The 23638-nt window shown below is 44.4% G+C and overlaps 6 protein-coding genes across 8 annotated transcripts in view; 4 read left to right on the top strand and 2 right to left on the bottom strand.

Annotated features, from left to right (window-relative positions):
- Nucleotides 1–23638, top strand: part of LOC147197715 (alpha-2-macroglobulin-like) — a 57310-nt gene that overhangs the window by 7767 nt on the left and 25905 nt on the right. The window contains exon 6 of the mRNA XM_086125772.1: nucleotides 734–890. Within this exon, the coding sequence (XP_085981898.1) occupies nucleotides 734–890 (157 nt within the window). The remainder of the gene's footprint in view (nucleotides 1–733; nucleotides 891–23638) is intronic.
- Nucleotides 4146–7747, bottom strand: LOC147197722 (uncharacterized). Its single transcript, XM_086125729.1, has 6 exons — nucleotides 7730–7747; nucleotides 7073–7159; nucleotides 6840–7007; nucleotides 6650–6757; nucleotides 6475–6532; nucleotides 4146–5773 (listed from the first exon to the last, which is right to left on the bottom strand). The coding sequence occupies exons 1-6, from the start codon at nucleotides 7745–7747 to the stop codon at nucleotides 5232–5234; spliced, it is 981 nt and encodes a 326-aa protein (XP_085981855.1). The 3' UTR covers nucleotides 4146–5231.
- LOC147197721 (delta(24)-sterol reductase-like) lies at nucleotides 9157–9910 on the top strand. Its single transcript, XM_086125848.1, has 2 exons — nucleotides 9157–9302; nucleotides 9586–9910. The coding sequence occupies exons 1-2, from the start codon at nucleotides 9172–9174 to the stop codon at nucleotides 9737–9739; spliced, it is 285 nt and encodes a 94-aa protein (XP_085981974.1). The 5' UTR covers nucleotides 9157–9171; the 3' UTR covers nucleotides 9740–9910.
- Nucleotides 9971–19276, bottom strand: LOC147197719 (uncharacterized). 3 transcript variants are annotated; one of them, XM_086125845.1, is made up of 8 exons: nucleotides 17396–19276; nucleotides 17152–17314; nucleotides 12941–12987; nucleotides 12790–12867; nucleotides 12167–12706; nucleotides 11995–12102; nucleotides 11820–11877; nucleotides 9981–11141 (listed from the first exon to the last, which is right to left on the bottom strand). In XM_086125845.1, exons 5-8 carry the CDS (start codon nucleotides 12269–12271, stop codon nucleotides 10780–10782), a joined length of 633 nt encoding a protein of 210 aa, XP_085981971.1. In that variant the 5' UTR covers nucleotides 12272–12706; nucleotides 12790–12867; nucleotides 12941–12987; nucleotides 17152–17314; nucleotides 17396–19276; the 3' UTR covers nucleotides 9981–10779. The 3 variants fall into 3 exon arrangements, with proteins under 3 accessions (XP_085981970.1, XP_085981971.1, XP_085981972.1); XM_086125846.1 differs by lacking the exon at nucleotides 17152–17314; XM_086125844.1 differs by lacking the exons at nucleotides 17152–17314; nucleotides 17396–19276 and having other exon boundaries at nucleotides 9971–11141; nucleotides 12941–13240.
- Nucleotides 15492–17330, top strand: LOC147197720 (transcription factor 7-like 1-D). Its single transcript, XM_086125728.1, has 4 exons — nucleotides 15492–15581; nucleotides 15654–15761; nucleotides 15860–15917; nucleotides 17149–17330. The coding sequence occupies exons 1-4, from the start codon at nucleotides 15492–15494 to the stop codon at nucleotides 17328–17330; spliced, it is 438 nt and encodes a 145-aa protein (XP_085981854.1).
- LOC147197718 (transmembrane protein 205-like) lies at nucleotides 19346–22281 on the top strand. The gene is made up of 3 exons (XM_086125847.1): nucleotides 19346–19483; nucleotides 20095–20258; nucleotides 20899–22281. The coding sequence occupies exons 1-3, from the start codon at nucleotides 19384–19386 to the stop codon at nucleotides 21199–21201; spliced, it is 567 nt and encodes a 188-aa protein (XP_085981973.1). The 5' UTR covers nucleotides 19346–19383; the 3' UTR covers nucleotides 21202–22281.

Below are 23638 nucleotides of genomic sequence, written 5' to 3'. Positions count from 1 at the left end.
CTAATATTTGCGTTTAATGTGCTTAAAGCACATCGCCTGGGGAGGATTGGACAAACTGGTTTTTTTTTTGTTGCTTTTTTTATATTTATTTTGCTCGCTGAAAGGATGCTGGGCAGTTTGGTACTTGGTGAATATGTATGGGGGTGGCTGTTGTAGGAACAACGACTCAAGTGTCCAATCACGTTATTATTTGCTACAAAAGATTGGCCGAAACAGCTTGAATGTGTTGCGTTTACGAAGTAGGTAATGTAGGACTGGGCAAAACTAATTTGACCACATCAGACAGCTTTACAAGGGTTTAGGGGGCTTTTATGTGAATAATTAATCACCAAAATAAAACTCTGATTTATATAGCACCTTAAAGCACATCACCTAGGGGGAAATGAACAAAAGCTTTTTCTTCTTTTTGCCTCGTGACCACCCTCTACAATTGTGTTTGAATATTTTTTGCAGTCGAAACAATGTTACACAGTGATCCTGGCGTTGTCCCACTGTTGTAATATTTCATTGATTTTGATATTTGGTACTCAAAATTGTTGCTGCCCCTTTGTCAGATTCAGCTGAACTCTGTTGTAGCCCAGAGGCTCCATATCACACACAAGATCATTGTGTGATTGTTCAATGGTTGGGTTCAATTTGGGGTTACCGCCACAGGCACTTTGTGCTTTGATATGTTTTCAAAAGTGTCTTTTTCACTCTCTCTCTCTCTCTCTCACACTTTTTTTCTCTCTAGGCTGACCTCCTTTGTGATGAAGTCATTTGGTGGAGCGAGGCCTTACATCTTTGTCGAGCCCAAGCACATTTTAGATGCCAAGAAGTGGTTGTACTCAAAGCAAGGGAGTGACGGCTGCATCCGATCCGTGGGGAAACTCTTCCACAATGGCATGAAGGTGATGACCACAGTCTGCTCGTTGACATGCTCGCACACAGCTCGCGTGGTGGGATTTCTCCGAGTGGCGCGAGGGGGGAACGCTGGGGTTCTTGGGCCCCAGACACGGCTAAATGCCCACCAGCCGGCTGGGAAGGAGGTGGGGTCTCACCCGAAGGTGAGGCGCCCGGTGCTCGGCCCGCCGGAACGGAGCGGAGTGGGAGTGCCCTCCTTCAACAATAATCAGGCGAGGGCCCTTCCGGGGCACTGGGTGTGAACCTCGCGAGGCACCAGCGAAAGTCGTACCGGGTGTGGCACCCAGGAGGGGGAGCAAGTCCCTCACGGGGGCTTATTGCCCAGGAGGAGGAAAAGGAGGAGGAGGAGGAGGATGCTCGCACACATGATGAACCCAGAGTTGTCCGCCACAGTGTGACCACTCGCACAATCTGACGAGAACCAATCTATTATCATATGAGTATCTGCAGATGAGTGAGAATGTGTGTGCGTGCGTGTGTGTGTGTGTGTGTGTGTGTGTGTAGTGATGCCCAGCATGTAGTGTTGGCACAGGACTCCTTTTTTCCTCCCTCCTCCACCACCACCTCCTCCTCCTCCTCCTCCAAAAGCCACGAACTTTTATTGGGAAAAAAACGACGCAAACGTTTTGAGGCAAGAATATAAATTCATGTTAGAGGAATCTATGAGCAAAATTGTATCATGTTTAAAGTTTCATTTAATCTGGACACATCTAAACGTTTGGGTGCGTATCCAGCACCCCCAAATTCCTGTGCACAAAGCCAGAGGGCTGTTGAAGTCCACAATTAGCACGTCAATACAGGTGGGCGATCACGGGGGAGAGGGCGAAACTCTGTCACATCAGGGGAATGAATAATTCGGGAACAGCGGTTGAACAACAAAAGACGAGTTGAGAACACCCGTCGCGCCCAGACGACATTGGCCATCCGCAAAGTCTACAACATGCTAATTCGATGTAGACCAGACAGAAAAGGCGCCAATGTACTGGTGGTTCAATGTTTAACACAGGTAACCCATCACTACCGAGGGGCCGGACCGTGGGTGCGGTATGCAAATATCGGGGGCAGTGTTTTCCTTGTATGTTACAATAAAAGTCTGAACTGGCGGGAAGGGAGCTCGAGTGTGTATCATCGGAGCAACTAACCGTCGTTCGCTCTCAGAGATTCGCTCCCGCCGATATTGAAGACAATTTTCCTGTGTGCCGAGTCATTTCTTTAACTTTGTCCGAGAAAATCTCTGACAATTCACTAAAGTCGTCATAAAATTCACATTACTGCCTGTGTTTTTTTTAAAATCTAAGGTGGGGGGTCTAATGTTATTTTCTGTCTGAATAAAGTGTATTTTTTGGTCTTTATTTCCGTATTTACAAATACTTTTGCTGTGCGCTGCAGTAACATCTACATTTCCTCTCTGGGAGATAAGGACTATCCTTGTCACGTTGAGCCCGAAGCGACAGAATAATCGCTTCGTGCACAACTACTAGGTAAGTGGATCCCCGAAATAGCAGACACAGAAAAAGAATTTTGTCATAAAAAATGAAATTTATTATAACACAAAATCCCCGTCTAAACGGACAACAGAAAACGCTGGTCAAAAGAGGACCAGGAAATAATAACGAAGCAACAGAAAACGCTGGTAAAAAAGAGGACCAGGAAAATAACAGAAAACGCTTGCGAAACAAAAACGGCAAGGAGAAAGTTCTTAAGTAAAATATTAATCAATCACGAGAGAAATATCAAGGCACGCAATATAGTCATGTAAGTCAGAGTTTTAAGCGAGAAGGAATAGACGATAGCAAATGGCACGGCGTGGAATACTCCGGCAGTGAGTTGACTGTCGGAGTGCCTAGATATAGCAGGTGCAATCGTCAACTAATGGGTGGCAGGTGTGCAGGCGGCAAGCAAGAACGCCTGCCCCCTGCTGTCAAATACGGAACGTGACAATCCTCTTTTAAATCAGGTCGAATGGTGTTTATTTGTGTTCAATGACGAGTAACAGCCAGATGGGAATGAACATTAAATAATGAACAATACACAAACAAAACTTTTAGGAGCACGTGTGCAAACATGAGGCTTGAAATAGTCGTCCAAATAGTTGGTGTTTTAAAAACATGTATACAAGGACTCGCAGTTGCATGTTACTGTTACCACTAAATGTTAATAACAAGCAAGTTATTAAACATTTCTATTTTTTATTTTTGCAGATCAATGTTACACCGGCGGCGGTGAACCAAATGCCTGTTGAAGTTCTGTAAGTCACACACACACCAACATGATATTTGCATCTTCACACACACTTATTGTTGTCGCGTGTGTGCGTGTGTGTGTGTGTGTAGTGATGCCCAGCATGTAGTATTGGCACCGGACTCCTTTTTTCCTCCCTCCTCCACCACCACCACCACCACCTCCTCCTCCTCCAAAAGCCACGAACTTTGTTTCCCCCAACAGGATAAAGAGGAAAACAGGAGCTCAGGATTCCACCGGGACCTACATAAAGAAGCCCCTAAATGCCTTCATGCTCTTCATGAAGGAGCAGCGGCCTGTGGTCAAGGCCCAGTTCCTTCATGAAAACAGCGCTGCGGTCAACAAGATCATGGGGCAAATGGTGATTTTTGTGTTTGCGCCACGTTATCGTTTGACACAAATGCGTGTGCTGACACAGTGATCGCATCCACAGTGGAAGTCGCTGAGCCTGGAACAGCAGCAGAAATACTACGAGGAATCCGAGCGGCTGGTCCTGCAGCGACAATTACGTGAGCCCTCTTTTTTTCCCCCTCATTTTCACAAAAGTCAACAAATTTGTCCAATGCCGTTTTTGTGCGTAATGCACAATGGTTTCTTCTGGTGCAGGGCAAAAAGAAAAAAAAGAGTGTGGGGAAGCGCAGCCACCGGTTTCAACAATCGGAGCAGTAAGTACGCCTTCTCCAATAGTTTTCATTCTACCTGCAGGCCAGCCACTTCATTAGGTTGCACCTCGAGCTCCAAAATTCTGCCTTGCTATGTTTTGCTCATGCAGGTGCATTTCCGTACATAAGCATTTCATTTCAGTGGTTCCATTCAAAAAGTGAATTTCATAGACTAAAATATGGCATGATTTTTTCCCCCACGATTGATCCCAAGCTCCGGGAGAAACTGTTACTGTCGCCGGACGACCTCCCGCTGTCGAAGGCTGTGGAAATGGCGTTCCAACTCGAGAATGCAGCACACTTGGCAGCGCGGCTCGCGAATCCAGACACACCCACCGCTTCACGCTCTCCTTCCTGCTCTGGCTCAGATTGTCGCTCCGACCGCTCAACCCTCAGACTCCACCTCCACCTACGACGGTGCCGAGGTAAATGTGGCCGGACGTCAAGGGGCCGTCACACGCAGACCTTGTGCCAACTGTGGCTCGGCCTCACATCCCACGCGTGCGCCATCTTGCAAGGCGACCGGACAAAGATGCCAGCGCTGCGGGAAGATGAACCACTTCTCCAGGATGTGCCGCTCTGCCCCCACACCGACAAACCCCTCATCTCGCTCACCTGACCGGTCGGGCCTGACCACCATTCAAGCCGTTCAAGTGGTGCACAGTAGAACTGGACGGCGTGAGCTTGCCACTCCTACTTGACACTGCAGCCCCCAGGTCTCTGTTGAACGTGTCCACAGTTAGACGCCTATTTCTCCGGCTCTCGATTAAGGCCAACGCCGAAGACTTGTTTGGCTATGGCCACGTTAAAATTGGCATGGTGGGCACCGCCACCTTCACCGTGCGCTATGGCTGTAAAACTCTCCCTGCTTTCACCTTCCAAGTCTCCCGTCATGGCGCCAACCTCTTGGGCTTCGACTTGTTTTGCGCACTCGGATTTTCCATCACGGACAACGTAGGTGCTGCAATTCTGACGGTGACTACATCCTGGCAGCACCGTTGGCCATCGCTCTTTACAGGTTTGGGCTGTCTCACTGCCTTCAACCATCAGCCACTCATTGATCCTACTGTGCCGCCCGTGATCCAGCCTCTTCGCCGACTGCCCCTCGCCCTGCGTGATGACATCTCCGTGTGGTGTGACGGTGCATGTGGACGAGAAGGAGGAGTTGGACGCCTCGTCCCATTGCGACGCTTCGACATTTCCCAAGTTATTTAAAAGTGTGAGGATCAGGTCCTCCTCAGGCTCAGTCTGTGAGATGCTGGTCAAGGGCAAGGAGGGCGGGGAGACCATGACGGGTTAGAGTCAATCGACAGTCAAGGAGTTAAGATATCAATCAAGAAATTCAGTCTGTGCATAGATACTGTACATAGTCCCAAGTGCAAACCGGGTTGAGGACACCCGGCAGGTTCTCTGCTTTGGCCACGCCTACTCCATGCTGTAGGTGGAGCAAGAGGACCAGGACCAAAAGGAGGCCTCCAGGGCTTCCAGCTCCTTAAAAAGAGTGGAGGTCAGGTCGTCCTCATGCGAGCTGTCGGTGCATGTGGACGAGGATGAAAAGGAGACTTCGGCCGCCTCCAAGGCTTCCAACTCCTTGAATAGGGCGGAGGTAAGGTCCTCCTCGCCTCCACGTGGTGTGACGGTGCAGGTGGACGAGAAGGAGGAGTTGGACGCCTCGTCCCATTGCGACGCTTCGACATTTCCCAAGTTATTTAAAAGTGTGAGGATCGGGTCCTCCTCAGGCTCAGTCTGTGAGATGCTGGTCAAGGGCAAGGAGGGCGGGGAGACCATGATTGGTTCCGTCGCTGGCGAGGGCGGGGAGGCCATGACCGGTTCCGTCGCTGGCAAGGTCAAGGAGGACAAGAATGTCGGAATCGCCTCATTGAAGTGAGTGGAGACCAGGTCCGCCTTGGGGTCCTCACGCTTCTTGCACGTGCATTTGCACGGCGCGTGGACCTCTGGTGGAGACGCTGCAAACGCAAACCACAAAAACACGTGTCACTCATGAGACTCGAGGACTAATTTAAACATGAATACACTCAATGCAAAATTCTACCGACACTAAGAATGTTCAGTTTTGATTGACATGGGTGGTCAGAGGTATAACTTCTAGTTAAGAATTTGAGGAGACTTTTTTCTTTTTTTTTATGTGTGCAAATGAGACGTACAAATTCCAGCCTAATTTCTTTATTGGAAATTATTTGAGGACAGTATTACTTTAACGGTGGTTATTACTTGATTTTTATCAGCTCTGGGCGATAATTAGCATTTTTAAAATGGTGCAGTATTTTAACATACAATATTTGCTCTTTAACTGTTAAGGGAACTCAAGGAAAATATTTTCATTGCAATATGTTCTGTGTGTGCCAACTGCTTTTATGCACAGTATTCTGAGTACGTTTGCATTTGCAGGACAAGAATTTAGGAGATGAATCTACCAGTTTTCATCCATGTAAGGAGGCTGTGATTTTGTCCCACTCTCAAAACCGTCAACCGAAATTGGCATCATAGTGCCTTCGGGCTCAGAATGTCACGTGACCAAACACAGAAAGCAGGTTAAGCCGTGACGTCCGCAATGCGAGCCTGAGGTAACGTCAATTTCATCTGCGCATATATTGCAAATTTTTTTGCCTTGACCGTATTTTCTATATGATCTATAAGAAGTACTTACCGGTCGGATAGTTGCAACTTTTGGCTGCATGGCACCACTCTCTCTTTTTCTTTTTGCCCTGCACAAAACACACACAAAAGCAAGTGTCAAAAGCACGCGAAAACCCCCCAACATGATGTAAATTATTGAGTTTTATTGTTCCACTGTATCATAATTCATTGACTGCGGGACTCACATAGTTATTACGGCAGGACCAGTCAGGGTACATTTTGGCATGAATTTCATTCAGCCGCTCAGATTCGTTGAAGTATTTCTCCTTCTCGTTGGGTGCCAGCGACTTCCACTGTGGACATCATCGGAAAATGTCAGCGCACACACGGGGTACAACTTCAGAGGACGTATGTGTATGTGTGTGTCACACTCACCATCATCCCGAGGATCTTATTTACTGTGGCACTGTCTTTTGGAAGTGTGCCTGAATTTACTATGTCGGCCTGGATAAGGGGCCTTTGTTCCTTTAAAAATAGCATAAATGCATTGGGAGGTTTTTTAATATATGGCTTGGCGGAGTTGTGGTCTCCTGTAGTCCTCTTCTGTTGGGAAACGTACAGTATTAGCAAAATGCATGTCGCCTGTGTGTGGCCATTAGTGGAAATACATTTTGCAGAGGACTTAATGCAGATTTTTGTGGTGTTGGTGGAGGTCCAGAAGGGAGATAAGTGCCAAAGGGCAATATATAGGAAATCTGTCCAACCCTACAACATATTTTGTGTTACATACGTAAATGGAACAGGAAGACGCCCAAGCACCACCGGTGCACGCATGACCTGCAAACAAACAAAAAAGGTTATTGTATACTTTTATGAGTAGGAACATCTATCCATTCATTTTCTAATCTTCTCGTCACAAGGATCGCGGGCGTTCTAAATTGTCCCACTGTGTAATTGTGAGCGTGAATGGTTTGTGTGTGCTGTTATTGGCTGGCAACCAGTTCAGAGTGTAAATATAAAAAGTCTCGCATGACCTGCACCAACAGGCGGATGTTTAGTCCTTACCATGTCCCCCTTGAGTAGTAACGTGGAGCTATAATTCCACATTTATAACATTGTTTTATATCAAGCCTCGTGTTTTCATGCACGTCCCCCCCCCCCCAAAAACCTGCGCGTGCGTTTGGGATATTTATGATGTTATCTTAAAAATCGATAAACTGTAGGTATTTACTTTTAACGATAAAGTAGCGTTTTTTCCGCCACAAAACAAAATGGATACTTCACTTTAAGCCTAATGTACGCATGCATCACAATATTTTTCTTACCTGTTGATTGCTGGTCATAACGCCTAAATCCGCGTTGGTAAAATCCAAAAGTCTGTGCACCTTTGCGCTGGTCATCCTCACCCGATGTCTCGTCGCTACAAACGGCGTTCCTATTATTGAGGCCTCTAAAAAACATCCCAAAATATTGCGGCCTCCCGATATTAGCCAATCACGACGAGGATTGGGGTCTCCTTTGTGCGTCACATTGGCGCACGTACTACGCACTTTGACAGTTATTCAAAGAGCGGTGGCGACAATGCTAATGAGCACAAGATGGCTAACTAACGGCCGGAAGTCGTCCGCTGGCCGCTTCCAATTTGAGCAAAAAATGCGTTCTTTTCTGTGTGTTAAACACACTAAAAGTGTTAAACACACAAAAATAAAAAGAAAAGAGAAAGAATTACTGTACGTTCCGTGGCCATCACGATGCGGTGAGTCTTCTCGCCGGGATACTCGAGCTGGCCGCCATTTTGAGTGTCAAGATGGTTATACTGTATTTGAAGTGGACCGCAACCCGGGGACGTTAAAACATGTTCTTAAAAATAAAAAACGTTTCAGCGACTTTAGATTGATATAATTTAAAATATACATGGGACTCTAAGCGTCCCATTTTGAATGTCGCCCCAGGTACATGTCAAATAATCAATACATTGGAATATGGGGGGGGGGGCTGTTTCGAATCCTTAAATTAGAATATGGTAAAATAAAATATATATTTATATATATATATATATACTGGTCCTCTTTTGTACTAAAATTCGTGTAACATAAGGATATTTTATTGTTCAGCAAGATCCTGAACTCAATGAGTTTGTTAATCACGTCAGGCCCGCCAGTTTAGAGAAGCCTCGCCGCATCGTGATGTGTCGTTGTTACGAATCTTTCTCTTTGAAGTCTACTGAACACTATTGACGTTATTTCAGCGCATTTTCGACGCCGATTGACTTGTTTTGTTAGCCCGCTAGCTAAGCTCGTTAGCTTTAGCTGCCGCGGCTCATTTTATGTGACATTTTTGAACATAAAAAAAAACGTTAAATTAATAACAGCAAAAATGAGCAATTAATGGATCCACCCCAAAAGGTTTATAATATTATAATTATATATATTATTATAATTGCCTATAGATGCCACAAGGGTGCTATTTTTGTCCAAAAGAATCTCACCTGCCCACTTCATAGTTGCTGGCATGGAAATGCTAGAAGAAGGCATGGATTCATTAATTCAGTGGAAATAAAAAATATCCAGAAAAAAAAGCTTTTTAGGTAGTAGAAAAATCAAATACCAGAAAAAAAAGGGGGGGGTTCAAAACTTGTTTTGAATAATGTCATTGTGACATGCTTTATAGCCTGTATCCCTCAGGTTGTCACGGACCTTCCAAAAATGTTTTTTTTCAGGTTTATCCTCTCTGGCTTTGTCCATTTCTCCTGCCACCCGGAAGGGGCATGGTCCACCCCAAAGGCGAAGAGGAGGAGCTATATGTGGACATCGGCGCATATGGCCAGCCCAAAGTCAAACTCTTTGAAGCGACAGCGTCGACAAGGCGGCTGGAAAAATTCGTCCGAGACGTCCACGGGTACGTCTTGTCATATTTTAAGATAATTGACACTGCATGGCTCTAGCGATGCAATTTTAAGTTGTTTTTTTTTCCTCACGTGGCACCGTTGGAATTTGCGTCACGACATGTAAAGTCAATACGAAAAACAGAATTTTTGAAATGCGGGAAAGATGCTCAGACGGGCTACACATACATCATGCGCAAACACAATTAAAAACACTTGGCTGTAAATTTGACCTGTAAAAATAAAATGACACGCATTTTGTCACGTGCCTGTAATTCTTCTGCTTTGACTTTGCAGCTTCCAGATGCTGTACGCGGACGTCTACATGGACCGCACCGAGTTTTGGGACATGTTCGACGGGCAGCTCTATCACAAATTGAGACAGGAGCTCGGCTGCAAGGATGCTTTCCCTGAAGTTTACGACAAAGTTTCAAAGGCCGCCAGACACTGATTTTCTGCGGTCAGAGGTCATATCAGGTCCTTAGACTGTCTTAAGTGATGAAATAGAAGTTATGTTACATTGCACCACAAGTCTCTTAACTCGTTGCTGTCAAATGTGTCATGTGTTAATCATCTTACCTTCAAATCACAAAGCGCCTACCAGTTACTACTTTCCAGATTGGCAAACTATTTTTTGAGACTAAAAAACAAGATCCTCTTTTTTTTTTGGTCACACAGTTTTTAATCAATAATAATAATAATAAATTCTGTACCGTCTAAATTTGTGCTTGGTCAAATGTCAGGTAATTTTCCGCAGAATAAAATTCATAAAATACATTTAAAAAAAATATTCACAAACCATTCATCGTACAATTGTAAACATGTAAAAAGAGTGCGTAAGTTGTAAAAAGGTTACTTTGACACCAGACTTTCCCATCACCGTTAAAGACAAATATTGTGACAACACTCTATATAAAAATCTATTAAAATTACGTATGTAAAAATTCTCACAAATATTCATAGAAAACAAGCAATTCATCGTAAAAATTGTCATTAAAAAATTAACTAAACAAAGCAATTCATAGTGTTGGCAGATGTAACGTTACCTTGACGCCTGAATGCACGTCACACTCAGATACAAATTAGAGTCAATCGACAGTCAAGGAGTTAAGATATCAATCAAGAAATTCAGTCTGTGCATAGATACTGTACATAGTCCCAAGTGCAAACCGGGTTGAGGACACCCGGCAGGTTCTCTGCTTTGGCCACGCCTACTCCATGCTGTAGGTGGAGCAAGAGGACCAGGACCAAAAGGAGGCCTCCAGGGCTTCCAGCTCCTTAAAAAGAGTGGAGGTCAGGTCGTCCTCATGCGAGCTGTCGGTGCATGTGGACGAGGATGAAAAGGAGACTTCGGCCGCCTCCAAGGCTTCCAACTCCTTGAATAGGGCGGAGGTAAGGTCCTCCTCGCCTCCACGTGGTGTGACGGTGCAGGTGGACGAGAAGGAGGAGTTGGACGCCTCGTCCCATTGCGACGCTTCGACATTTCCCAAGTTATTTAAAAGTGTGAGGATCAGGTCCTCCCTCAGGCTTAGTCTGTGAGATGCTGGTCAAGGGCAAGGAGGGCAGGGGTGTCTTGACCGGTTCAATCGCTGGCGAGGGCAAGGAGGGCGGGGAGACCATGACGGGTTCCGTCGCTGGCGAGGGCAAGGAGGATGGGGATGTCTTGACCGATTCAATCGCTGGCAAGGAGGGCGGGGAGGCCATGACGGGTTCCATAGCTGGCGAGGGCAAGGAGGACAAGAATGTCGGAATCGCCTCATTGAAGTGAGTGGAGACCAGGTCCGCCTTGGGGTCCTCACGCTTCTTGCACGTGCATGTGCATTTGCACGGCGCGTGGACCTCTGGTGGAGACGCTGCAAACGCAAACCACAAAAACACGTGTCACTCATGAGACTCAAGGACTAATTTAAACATGAATACACTCAATGCAAAATTCTACCGACACTAAGAATGTTCAGTTTTGATTGACATTGGTGGTCAGAGGTATAACTGTTCTAGTTAAGAATTTGAGGAGACTTTTTTTTTTATGTGTGCAAATGAGACGTACAAATTCCAGCCTAATTATTGGAAATTATTTGAGGACAGTGTTACTGTAATGGTGGTTAATACTTGATTTTTATCAGCTCTGGGCGATAATTAGCATTTTTAAAATGGTGCAGTATTTTAACATACAATATTTGCTCTTTAACTGTTAAGGGAACTCAAGGAAAATATTTTCATTGCAATATGTTCTGTGTGCGCCAACTGCTTTTATGCACAGTATTCTGAGTACGTTTGCATTTGCAGGACAAGAATTTAGGAGATGAATCTACCAGTTTTCATCCATGTCAGGGGGATTTCGTCCCACCCTCAAAACCGTCAACCGAAATTGACATCAAAGTGCCTTCGGGCTCAGAATGTCACGTGACCAAACACAGAAAGCAGGTTAAGCCGTGACGTCCGCAATGCGAGCCTGAGGTAACGTCAATTTCATCTGCGCATATATTGCAATTTTTTTTGCCTTGACCATATTTTCTATAAGAAGTACTTACCGGTCGGATAGTTGAAAATTTTGGCTGCATGGCACCACACTCTCTTTTTCTTTTTGCCCTGCACAAAACACACACAAAAGCAAGTTTCAAAAGCACGCGAAAACCCCCCAACATGATGTAAATTATTGAGTTTTATTGTTCCACTGTATCATAACTCATTGACTGCGGGACTCACATAGTTATTACGGCAGGACCAGTCAGGGTACATTTTGGCATGAATTTCATTCAGCCGCTCAGATTCCTTGAAATATTTCTCCTTCTCGTCGGGTGCCAGCGACTTCCACTGTGGACGTCATCAGAAAATGTCAACACACACACAGGGTAATATGTGTATGTGTCACACTCACCATCATCCCGAGGATCTTATTTACTGTGGCACTGTCTTTTGAAAGTGTGCCTGAATTTACTATGTCGGCCTGGATAAGGGGCCTTTGTTCCTTTAAAAATAGCATAAATGCATTGGGAGGTTTTTTAATATATGGCTTGGCGGAGGGCGGCCCGGTAGTCCAGTGGTTAGCACGTCGGCTTCACAGTGCAGAGGTACCGGGTTCGATTCCAGCTCCGGCCTCCCTGTGTGGAGTTTGCATGTTCTCCCCGGGCCTGCGTGGGTTTTCTCCGGGTGCTCCGGTTTCCTCCCACATTCCAAAAACATGCATGGCAGGCTGATTGGACGCTCTAAATTGTCCCTAGGTGTGAGTGTGGGCGTGGATGGTTGTTCGCCTCTGTGTGCCCTGCGATTGGCTGGCAACTGATTCAGGGTGTCCCCCGCCTACTGCCCGAAGACGGCTGGGATAGGCTCCAGCACCCCCCGCGACCCTGGTGAGGATCAAGTGGTTCGGAAAATGGATGGATGGATGGAGTTGTGGTCTCCTGTAGTCCTCTTTCTCCTGTTGGGAAACGTACAGTATTAGCAAAATGCATGTCGCCTGTGTGTGGCCATTAGTGGAAATACATTTTGCAGAGGACTTACGCTGATTTTTGTGGTGTTGGTGGAGGTCCAGAAGGGAGATAAGTGCCAAAGGGCAATATATAGGAAATCTGTCCAACCCTACACACAAGACACACGCGTTATAGCAACAGGAAGCATGTGTGAAGATGCAAACATATTTTGTGTTACATACGTAAATGGAACAGGAAGACGCCCAAGCACCACCGGTGCACGCATGACCTGCAAACAAAAAAGGTTATTGTATACTTTTATGAGTAGGAACATCTATCCATCCATTTTCTAATCTTCTCGTCACAAGGATCGTGGGTGTTCTAAATTGTCCCACTGTGTAATTGTGAGCGTGAATGGTTTGTGTGCGCTGTTATTGGCTGGCAACCAGTTCAGAGTGTAAATATAAAAAGTCTCGCATGACCTGCACCAACAGGCGGATGTTTAGTCCTTACCGTGTCCCCCTTTAGTAACGTGGAGCCACAATTCCACATTTATAACATTGTTTCAAGCCTCGTGTTTTCATGCACGCCCCCCCCCCCCAAAAAAACCTGCGCGTGCGTTTGGGATATTTATGATGTAATCTTAAAAATCGATAAACTGTAGGTATTTACTTTTAACGATAAAGTAGCGTTTTTTCCGCCACAAAACAAAATGGATACTTCACTTTAAGCCTAATGTACGCATGCATCACAATATTTTTCTTACCTGTTGATTGCTGGTCATAACGCCTAAATCCGCGTTGGTAAAATCCAAAAGTCTGCACCTTTGCGCTGGTCATCCTCACCCGATGTCTCGTCGCTACAAACGGCGTTCCTATTATTGAGGCCTCTAAAAAACATCCCAAAATATTGCGGCCTCCCGATATTAGCCAATCACGAGGATTGGGGTCTCCTTTGTGCGTCACATTGGCGCACGTACTACGCACTTGACTACGCACTTTGACAGTTATTCAAAGAGCGGTGGCGACAATGCTAATGAGCACAAGATGGCTAACTAACGGCCGGAAGTCGTCCGCTGGCCGCTTCCAATTTGAGCAAAAAATGCGTTTTCTGTGTGTTAAACACACTAAAAGTGTTAAACACACTAAAAAAAAAAAAAAAAAAAAGAGAAAGAATTACTGTACGTTCCGTGGCCATCACGATGCGGTGAGTCTTCTCGCCGGGATACTCGAGCTGGCCGCCATTTTGAGTGTCAAGATGGTTATACTGTATTTGAAGTGGACCGCAACCCGGGGACGTTAAAACATGTTCTTAAAAATAAAAAACGTTTCAGCGACTTTAGATTGATATAATTTAAAATATATATGGGACTCTAAGCATCCCATTTTGAATGTCGCCCCAGGTACATGTCAAATAATCAATACATTGGAATATGGGGGCGGGGGGGGACTGTTTCGAATCCTTAAATTAGAATATGGTAAAAAAAAATTATATATTTATATATATATATACTGGTCCTCTTTTGTACTAAAATTCGTGTAACATAAGGATATTTTATTGTTCAGCAAGATCCTGAACTCAATGAGTTTGTTAATCACGTCAGGCCCGCCAGTTTAGAGAAGCCTCGCCTCATCGTGATGTGTCGTTGTTACGAATCTTTCTCTTTGAAGTCTACTGAACACTATTGACGTTATTTCAGCGCATTTTCGACGCCGATTGACTTGTTTTGTTAGCCCGCTAGCTAAGCTCGTTAGCTTTAGCTGCCGCGGCTCTTTCACCAACGGTCAACGCGCGGGTGAAGCGGCCCGTGACGTAATAAAGAGGGGGAATATAAGGGGGGGGGGTGCAAAATAACCGCTCATCACGGTGAACAAGTTAAATAAAAACTTCGCGACCCGATAAGATGGCAAGCGTCGAGTGGGACCTGCTTTTAGAAGTCATCAACGCTGACCTAAATCAACAACAGGTAGAGGGAAGATTCAATCATAACTTTTATTGGGAAAAAAACGACGCAAACGTTTTGAGGCAAGAATATAAATTCACTAAAGTCGTCATAAAATTCACATTACTGCCTGTTTTTTTTAATCTAAGGTGGGGGGTCTAATGTTATTTTCTGTCTGAATAAAGTGTATTTTTTGGTCTTTGTTTCCGTATTTACAAATACTTTTGCTGTGCGCTGCAGTAACATCTACATTTCCTCTCTGGGGGATAAGGACTATCCTCTTTTAAATCAAGTCGAATGGTGTTTATTTGTTTTCAATGACGAGTAACAGCCAGATGGGAATGAACATTAAATTATGAACAATACACAAACAAAACTTTTAGGAGCACGTGTGCAAACATGAGGCTTGAAATAGTCGTCCAAATAGTTGGTGTTTTAAAAACATGTATACAAGGACGCGCAGTTGCATGTTACTGTTACCACTAAATGTTAATAACAAGCAAGTTATTAAACATTTCTATTTTTTATTTTTGCAGGTCAATGTTACACCGGCGGCGGTGAACCAAATGCCTGTTGAAGTTCTGTAAGTCACACACACACCAACATGATATTTGCATCTTCACACACACTTATTGTTGTCTCGTGTGTGTGTGTGTGTGTGTGTGTGTAGTGATGCCCAGCATGTAGTGTTGGCACAGGACTCCTTTTTTCTCCCTCCACCAGCACTACCACCACCACCTCCTCCTCCTCCTCCAAAAGCCACGAACTTTGTTTCCCCCGACAGGATAAAGAGGAAAACAGGAGCTCAGGATTCCACTGGGCCCTACATAAAGAAGCCCCTAAATGCCTTCATGCTCTTCATGAAGGAGCAGCGGCCTGTGGTCAAGGCCCAGTTCCTTCATGAAAACAGCGCTGCGGTCAACAAGATCATGGGGCAAATGGTGATTTTTGTGTTTGCGCCACGTTATCGTTTGACACAAATGCGTGTGCTGACACAGTGATCGCATCCACAGTGGAAGTCGCTGAGCCTGGAACAGCAGCATAAATATTACGAGGAATCCGAGCGGCTCAACATAATCCACGCCAGCACATACCCGGGCTGGTCCTGCAGCGACAATTACGTGAGCCCTCTTTTTTTTCCCCCTCATTTTCACAAAAGTCAACAAATTTGTCCAATGCCGTTTTTGTGCGTAATGCACAATGGTTTCTTCTGGTGCAGGGCAAAAAGAAAAAAAGAGTGTGGGGAAGCGCAGCCACCGGTTTCAACAATCGGAGCAGTAAGTACGCCTTCTCCAATAGTTTTCATTCTACCTGCAGGCCAGCCACTTCCATTAGGTTGCACCTCGAGCTCCAAAATTCTGCCTTGCTATGTTTTGCTCATGCAGGTGCATTTCCGTACATTAGCATTTCATTTCAGTGGTTCCATTCAAAAAGTGAATTTCATAGACTAAAATATGGCATGATTTTTTCCCCCACCGCTAAAAATTAATTAAAAAAAAAATCAAAGTCACCCCAAAAAACTCCATCACAAAAGAAACACTCCCAAATAATTTTGAATAGAAACATTAGATTTGAATTTGCATTCTGGAAAGTGTTGTCGTGCTGAAATAAACAAAACGAATTAAACTAAATTCAACGTTAATGAAGCCGCACATGTTGTAAGCCAGGGGTGTCAAGTTATTTTTGTTGGGGACCACTTTGGAGTTACATCTTCCCTCAGAGGGCCGTTAAGAATGATGGCTCACTAGTGTTGAAATCAGTCAAGTATTTGTTCAATTATTGCTCGAGTATAAACAGGGTAACAAAATTATTGCACAATGTCACTGTTAATTATTTCGGAAGACAATTTAAGAAAGGATCATGGAAGTTGACAGATGATTTTCTTTCGCGGGCCACATAGAATGATGTCGCAGGCCAGATCTGGCCCCCGGGCCTTGACTTTGACACCTGTGTTGTAAGCGATGTCAATGTTAAGTTGTGTTCAATTCAATTCAGTGTTGTGTTTTGAAGATGAGTCAAATTTGACATCAAAGAGAGTAACACTGAAGACTTTGAAGATTGAAGATTCGAATATATTGACTTTTTAGGTGACTCAAATGGGGTATCTTTTCAAAAAAAGGTTCAAAAAAGACTTTTCTTATATATATATATATATATATATATATATATATATATATGTTAATCTTGAAAATATGAAACCTTATTCTTTTCTTATTAGAATATAACTTTTAAACTCTTGTAAATATACATAGATTTATTACCCTGGTATTACGTTAATCTGAAAGAAAACTTTCTCAAAAATATTACGTTGACTCAAAAATATTACGTTGATTCGCTTCATATTACAACTTGTTTTACAATTTATTCTAGTTAGTTGTGTAACTATTCGAATTGATCAACGCTACTAATATTCCACTTTTGTCATTTTGTCACATTTGTTTTTTTGTTGCATATTTCCCTCTAACCTGTAAAGTGAATTGAAATCTACACAATCTTTTGCGTTTGCAGCACCTGCACGTAAGCTCCCTGCGCTGGTCCACGCGCCGTCCGCATCAAGCTGCAACTGGCATGTGACGCCCCAGGTGGAACCCACTTCTGTCCCGTTTACATTGGGAGCCTCACTGGTGAGCTATGTCCCCTTGTTCTCGCCTTGGCCCGCATCCTCCTGCCCCACCTACACTCAGTTGTAGGACACCACCGAGGCGGACGCTTGAGCTATGCAATGGAATCCAGTCGAAATCATCTTGAGACGTACCTGTGGATGTCTCGGACGAACTTTTCCAGGTGGAGGATCCATGTCATTGCCTCAAATTGTTGTACCTCGTGAGGACTCATGTCCACATCCAACTCTTCACTCTCTGCGGCAGACCAAAGACAAGGACCACAAAAGCTGTTTTTGAATTTTCCAACAGGATTCTCTTAAAAAAAAAAAGCAAATGATGACATCATACACTTTTTGCTTGTGTTTCCTGGATTTGGTTTAGGTCACCTACGAGACAAGGTTTTAATGAATTTCTTTTTATTTTTTAGCTCTGAGAGGGTTCTTTTTTTTGTATGAATACTGTACATATTTTTTTCTCTCCATATAATGTGAAATTGTGTTCTTCCTCACGGACGTTCTTGTGAGTTTTGCCTTGTTCATACATATAGAAATTGCGTGTTCAGTTTATTTCTGTCAGTCATTTTTAATGAGGTTTTTATTAAAAACGTATTAAAAACAAAAAAATGTTTGGGGGTGAGGTATTTTTGGCATTTCAACTTATTCCAAGTGTATTGAACAACCGAAGTTTTGTGGGCGATTGTGGGGAGTTTCTCTTTCCCTGACCCACATTAGATGGAGGCCCACAGCCATTATTTACATTCCCTTCACTTATGTGGTGTTTTTAAACTGTACAAGTGCTTTTGTTTTTGATTCCCAATGGGGAAAGATGGCGTGATTATTTTGAACTGGAAGTGTTGTCAAAGAACGATTTAAACTTGTAGCTTGTCAGTCAGGGTACCACGAATGTACATTTACATTCGTTCATGCGTTCAGGTACATCTCGGGAAAAAATTGACTTGTTTGAAAGGCTGAAAAGTGAATGTGTGCGTGTGAGTGAGAGAGATTGTCGACATCGCAGTGTAGTGGAAATCAATTTTAAAATGGCAAAGGCTGTAATTTGGAGGCTTTGGTTTTATGCATGTGTGTATTTATTTATATACCTTAACGTCTAGATCAGTGCTTAAAAAGTGTAGTCCACATGTTTACATGTCAATTGTTTCATGAAACATGAACGTTATGATTGAGTAACTTGTTCGTGTAGTTTGCACCACATTCGTTTGGTATAATTTTTTTTCTGAAGTTGTCTTCGTGACTGCAAGACAAGTGTTTCGCAAAAACATCGGTTAAATTACTTAAACTCTTTTTATTTTAATTTACGTCTCATTTGCCTTTGTTTTCAAAAGCATTTAAGTGTATATAATAAAGTTGGTATTTATTGTAACAGATTAATTTATTGCCTGTCTCTCAAATATTGAAGCAGTTGCAATGGCAAGTCGCAAATTCGTCGTGTGACATTTTAAGTGTTGCGTGCGTTGGCTCCAAGGTTGGTGGAACCAGTTTGTTGTGGCTGAACTTTTCCCTCCGACGCTTCCAGTTTTACCGTTCCTCCTTTTAGGTGTTCTCTCAACTTCAGCAACCGTCACACAGGTAGATATTCTCAACTATTTAGGATATTCGCAAGAGCAAGGTGGTCTTAAAGGGATTTTTAAAAAGCGTTCTGTCGTTTGCTGTTCTTGTGTATGCTGAAATGTAACCTTCTGCCCTACTTGTGAACTCGCGTCTGTCACACTTTTGCTAACTCATTCCGCAAGCGGGACATTTACGAAGCGCCGCTTGCTTTGTTTGCATACGAAGCTGTCGGCTTCCATATAAAAGTGTCTTTCGACACGATAGTGTGGTTTTAAACTCAGCGATAGTCGCTCTCGTTAGCAGCAGTTAGCCGCGCTATGCTAAGCGGTGGGCACTCAAGTTTCCTTGACAACAGCGCGGAAGTTTGCTCTCATTTGGCCAACCTTAAAAGACAAGTACGACCGCTTGTACTTTGGGTGTGTCACATGCTTGACACTAACACGTGTCACGTCTTCCTAACAGTACTGCGGCACAAGACTTGACTGGGTGGCATTTCCGGAAACTTCTGCCTTTTGGATTTGGAGACACCCAACCCCGGAGGCGAGTGAGGCACAGGAGTGAGCGTTGGCAGCATGGCCACCGACCAGGAACCCCCGTTCAGCGTCAAGCTGGCCCAGCTGCTGCTGCTCTCCACCTACTGGGGAATGCAGATATGGGTCACCTTCATTTCAAGTCAGTGCCACACCCACGCGACACACAGCAGGGTTTCTAAATAACAGGAGTGCCGAAATCCGGACCTCGAAAGCTCTTATGCAGCCTGTATTAGACGCCGTCATGTCCCTAAATATTAGCTTTTGCGGAAGATGAATTCCACCTGTTTTTATCGTTCTCATAGGTCGTTCATTTTTCCATTTGCTGTCGACTGGAAATGACATCGCAGTTGCTGAGGTAACGGCCAGTCATGGCTTCAGAAAACAGGTGGAAAACGGTTCGGTCATGTGGCATTCGTAAGCAGAGCCGTGATTGGCCGTGACGGGAATGGAATGTCATTTTCAGTCGGCACCAAGTGGCAAAATGGCAGACCTCTCAAGACCGATAAAAACGGCTGGCTTGAAAGCGCATACAGACTGCACGCATTTGGACTTGCACCCCAACAAAAAAAAATCATGAACCAAATTGTAGCTGTCAGAAACGTCGCATCGCCGACATTATAAAAGAAAAAACGTTGCATTGCCAAAACATTATTTTTCAAGACATTAATAAAAAAAACGCGACACAGGGATGTAACTATTCCGGTCACTGACAATGCATAACTTGCTGAAGACACGTTGTATCCCGAACAGGTTTTGTGATGGACAACCACCTGAACAGGCACACGTACGGCTTCATTCAGAGCCGCCTGGTCCCCTTCTACCTTCACCTGGGCTCGGCTTGCGCCTTCTTCAACCTCACAAACTTCGCAGTGTACCATCCCAGCGACCTGCTCGACGAGCGAGAGGCCTTCCAAGTGGGTTCTCCGCACAGCCCCCCCCCCGCACAGTATACACAGTATACACAGTATAACTCAGACACCGCCTTGATTAATGGGACAACTTGGGTGCGCTGGCATCTTTCCCCGTTGAATTGTTTCTAAAACAAAGTCCTCCGTTGTCTTTCAATATGCAATATTTGTAATTCTGACATCACACGCTTGCTGTTGCAAGCAACAAAGGTTGCTTTCACGACGCAGGAACAGGCACACACACATACACCACGCCATTTGGCATGTTAATCTTTTTTTTTTTGGCATTTTCGTAAAGCTTTCTTGATCTTGAGGAGACAAATTTGAAATCAACCCCCCCCCCCCCCCACCCGCTCCCATTGACAAGCATATTTGTCAATGACGTTTTTTTCTACATGGGTGTGGGAGGGGCAGCGTTTGATGCCGCTCCACTGTAAATTCCTAACTTGGAAACAACTTTATTGATGTCCCGCTTTTGAAGAGATCAGCACAAATGGGTCTTGAAAAAGTCAAAATCCTCAAAAATGGCATCATTTACGCCACGTCAACGTATCGCAGCCACTTAGGGTGCATCAATGTCCACAGGAGCAAGGACACAATTTTATTTTTTAAAAGCGTCTTGTCTTCTCCCCCTAAACCACGACAGATCTTCATCTTCTTCGTGTCGGTGACGGTGGCGGCGATCAACGCCCAGTGGTTTGGCCAGATGACGTCGGAGATCATGGCCGACATGCACCTGGTGGAGCAGGCGTGCGGCCTGGGCCAGGACATCGGCCTGTCGTCCAACCGCGAGGCCTACGCCAAGCTGTGCCAGACCGACGCCAAGTACCGCCACCTGAGCGGGCGCCTGCGCCTCTACCGGCTGCTTTCGTCCCTCTGCAACGTGTGCTGCGTGGCCTGCAACTTCTACAGCCTCAGCTACATGGCTGAAAACCTCAGCACGCTGTAAGAAGCAGCCCCAAGTTGTCTATTTAATACGTCCTTTTATCACCGTGCCTTTACGTGTTCACGCGCCAGCTCGAGTCTTCGTACACAAACGGCGAAACACTCCCCGAGTGCTACAATTGGGACCTGAACCAAAATGTTCCCTGGGAAATTGGCGGCCTTTGCAGAAGCGTACCCGGTGATGGCAAAGTAGAATCACTATGAACATACTCATGGCTGTTGTTGTGCCTATTGTTCTTGCGCCCCTCCTCGGTTGCTCAGTCAAAACACTTTCGATCTCGCAAGCCAACCAGTCGAGGCAGTGACAAAAAACAAACAAACTGTAATCTTTCTGAAATGTTAAAGAAAAAAAACCCAATGGAGATTTGGTTGCATAAGTGTGCACACCCGTTAAAAGGAAGTGGCACTGTGTTCAAAATTAACCAATCACATTCAAATGTGACAAACACGGACACCCTGATTAGGAAAGGACAGAGCCGACTCTTCCTACTCAGGAAACTGAGGTCTTTTGGGGTTCAGGGGTCACTCCTTAAGACTTTCTATAACTCGGTGGTGGCCTCGGCCATCCATTATGGCATTGTCTGCTGGTCAGGCAGCATCTCAGCCCGGGACAGAAAGAGACTGGAGCGACTGGCAGGAAGGCCAGTTCTGTCCTGGGCTGCTCCCTTGACACTCTGGAGGAGGTGGGCAACAGAAGGACGCTAACTAAGCTAAAAGCTATGATGGACAGTCCCTCCCACCCTCTCCAGCCCGCCCTGACAGCACTAGGTAGCTCCTTCAGCCAGAGACTGTTACGCCCGCGCTGCAAGAAAGAGAGATACAGACGCTCGTTCCTACCAACTGCTGTCAGGCTGCTGAATAAAAAATAGCAACAATAATATTAATAATAATTAAATGATGTGGAAAACAACTGTAAATAGCACAGCGATTTATCCATTTTGTATTTATATTGCACTTAATTGAACGGTGTTTGTTTGTTTTTTCTTCTTCTTTCTGCCTACATTCTTGCTGCTGGAGGCTGTAAATTTCCCCAGTGTGGGACAAATAAAGGATATCTTATTTATGTTCAAGGAGCTTGAGCTCACACCTGCCGCCATTTTCTGTACGAGCTGATCTCGTAAGCTTTTACTGACATTTATTTCATTTTTATTTTCAGCAATAGCGTTAAGCTTTCATGCCAACATTGACTGTTATTTAGACCGGTTCATCCCTCGTCTTACCTTGACTAAGGGCCCAGTTTCAGTTGAAGAAAAACAGCCGTAGTTAACGTTACATTATTTTGTCCATGAAAATGACTTTACAACTACTTAGAAGTCGAAGATGGAGGTTTTATCGTACTTTCAAAACTGGAATGTGTCAGTCAGTCTTAAGCTTTATGAGAAGCGATTTTCCCTTTTGAACAAGATAAGCTTCACAGTGTCGTCGCCATGAACGCATGCTGCTCAGTCCTGCTTCTCCTGTTTGGGCGCAACTGACAACCGACAAGCTGAGCATGTTTTTCTTTCTTTCTTTCCTTCCCTGACACTTTAGTTTGATCTTGAGGATAATTTTCCAATTTGAAGTATTATTTTTTTTTTAAAGTAAGTAAAAGTATTTGCATACTCACCGTTAATTTTGATGATACGTGTGCCGGGGCATCAAATCTCTTCACTGCTGACTTTTTTTTTTCGTTTGTATTCCGTTCTCTGATGCGGATTTATTGCCGCTCTAGCCATATTGCACTTAGCAGCGAGGGAACAGATAAAAGCGTTGCTCAAACCACCGAGTCCCATTTACGGTTCTGTCATCACGATTACTCTTCTGTGAAAGCAACATTCGAGAAAATAGAAGGGCAGTAAAATACCAAGATATCTTGCGTGATATCATCAGAGAAGTGCGTGCCCCTAACACTACATCACAAAGCCAATTTGTGCTTCTTGTGGGGAATCATCACACTTCTTTTGGCCGCATCATAAACGATACAAAAGACGAAAACACGTGAGATCGTACATGATGATAGGTTCACCCTCTTAAAGCTATTTTAACCCCGCCCCCCAAATGTGACACTTTCAGTTTCAGAGGTTATCGACACGTTTCTTAAAAGGTTTTCTTGATACCGATATGTGAGATTTGGTTTGAACTCTGAAGATAAGCCAGTTTGTTGGAATGTGCAATGCATGATGGGAAAACCACAGCAGAGCTTGTGTAAATGTTAGGTGAAGGATATTTGGAAAAATACGACAGATGGAAGGCAAAAACAATGCAATTAAGATTTTTATGATTTTTTTTTCTCCACTCAATTGTATTTGTAGATGTGAGGTGTTAGTGCTTTTTTTAGTGTGAATTACAAGTTTGCACAATCTTGTGGATTTAATCGCGTTCCGCTTCACTATTTGGCTCGCAGTGCTCAGGAAAACGTTTCTTCACTTGATGTGACTTTGTAACTACTGAGGGATTTTTAA

Source organism: Hippocampus guttulatus, chromosome 12 (genome assembly GCF_054856545.1).
Source record: "Hippocampus guttulatus isolate MCC_2025c chromosome 12, RoL_Hgut_1.0, whole genome shotgun sequence".
Classification (NCBI taxonomy): domain Eukaryota; kingdom Metazoa; phylum Chordata; class Actinopteri; order Syngnathiformes; family Syngnathidae; genus Hippocampus; species Hippocampus guttulatus.
This window is presented reverse-complemented; position numbering and strand designations above follow the sequence as displayed.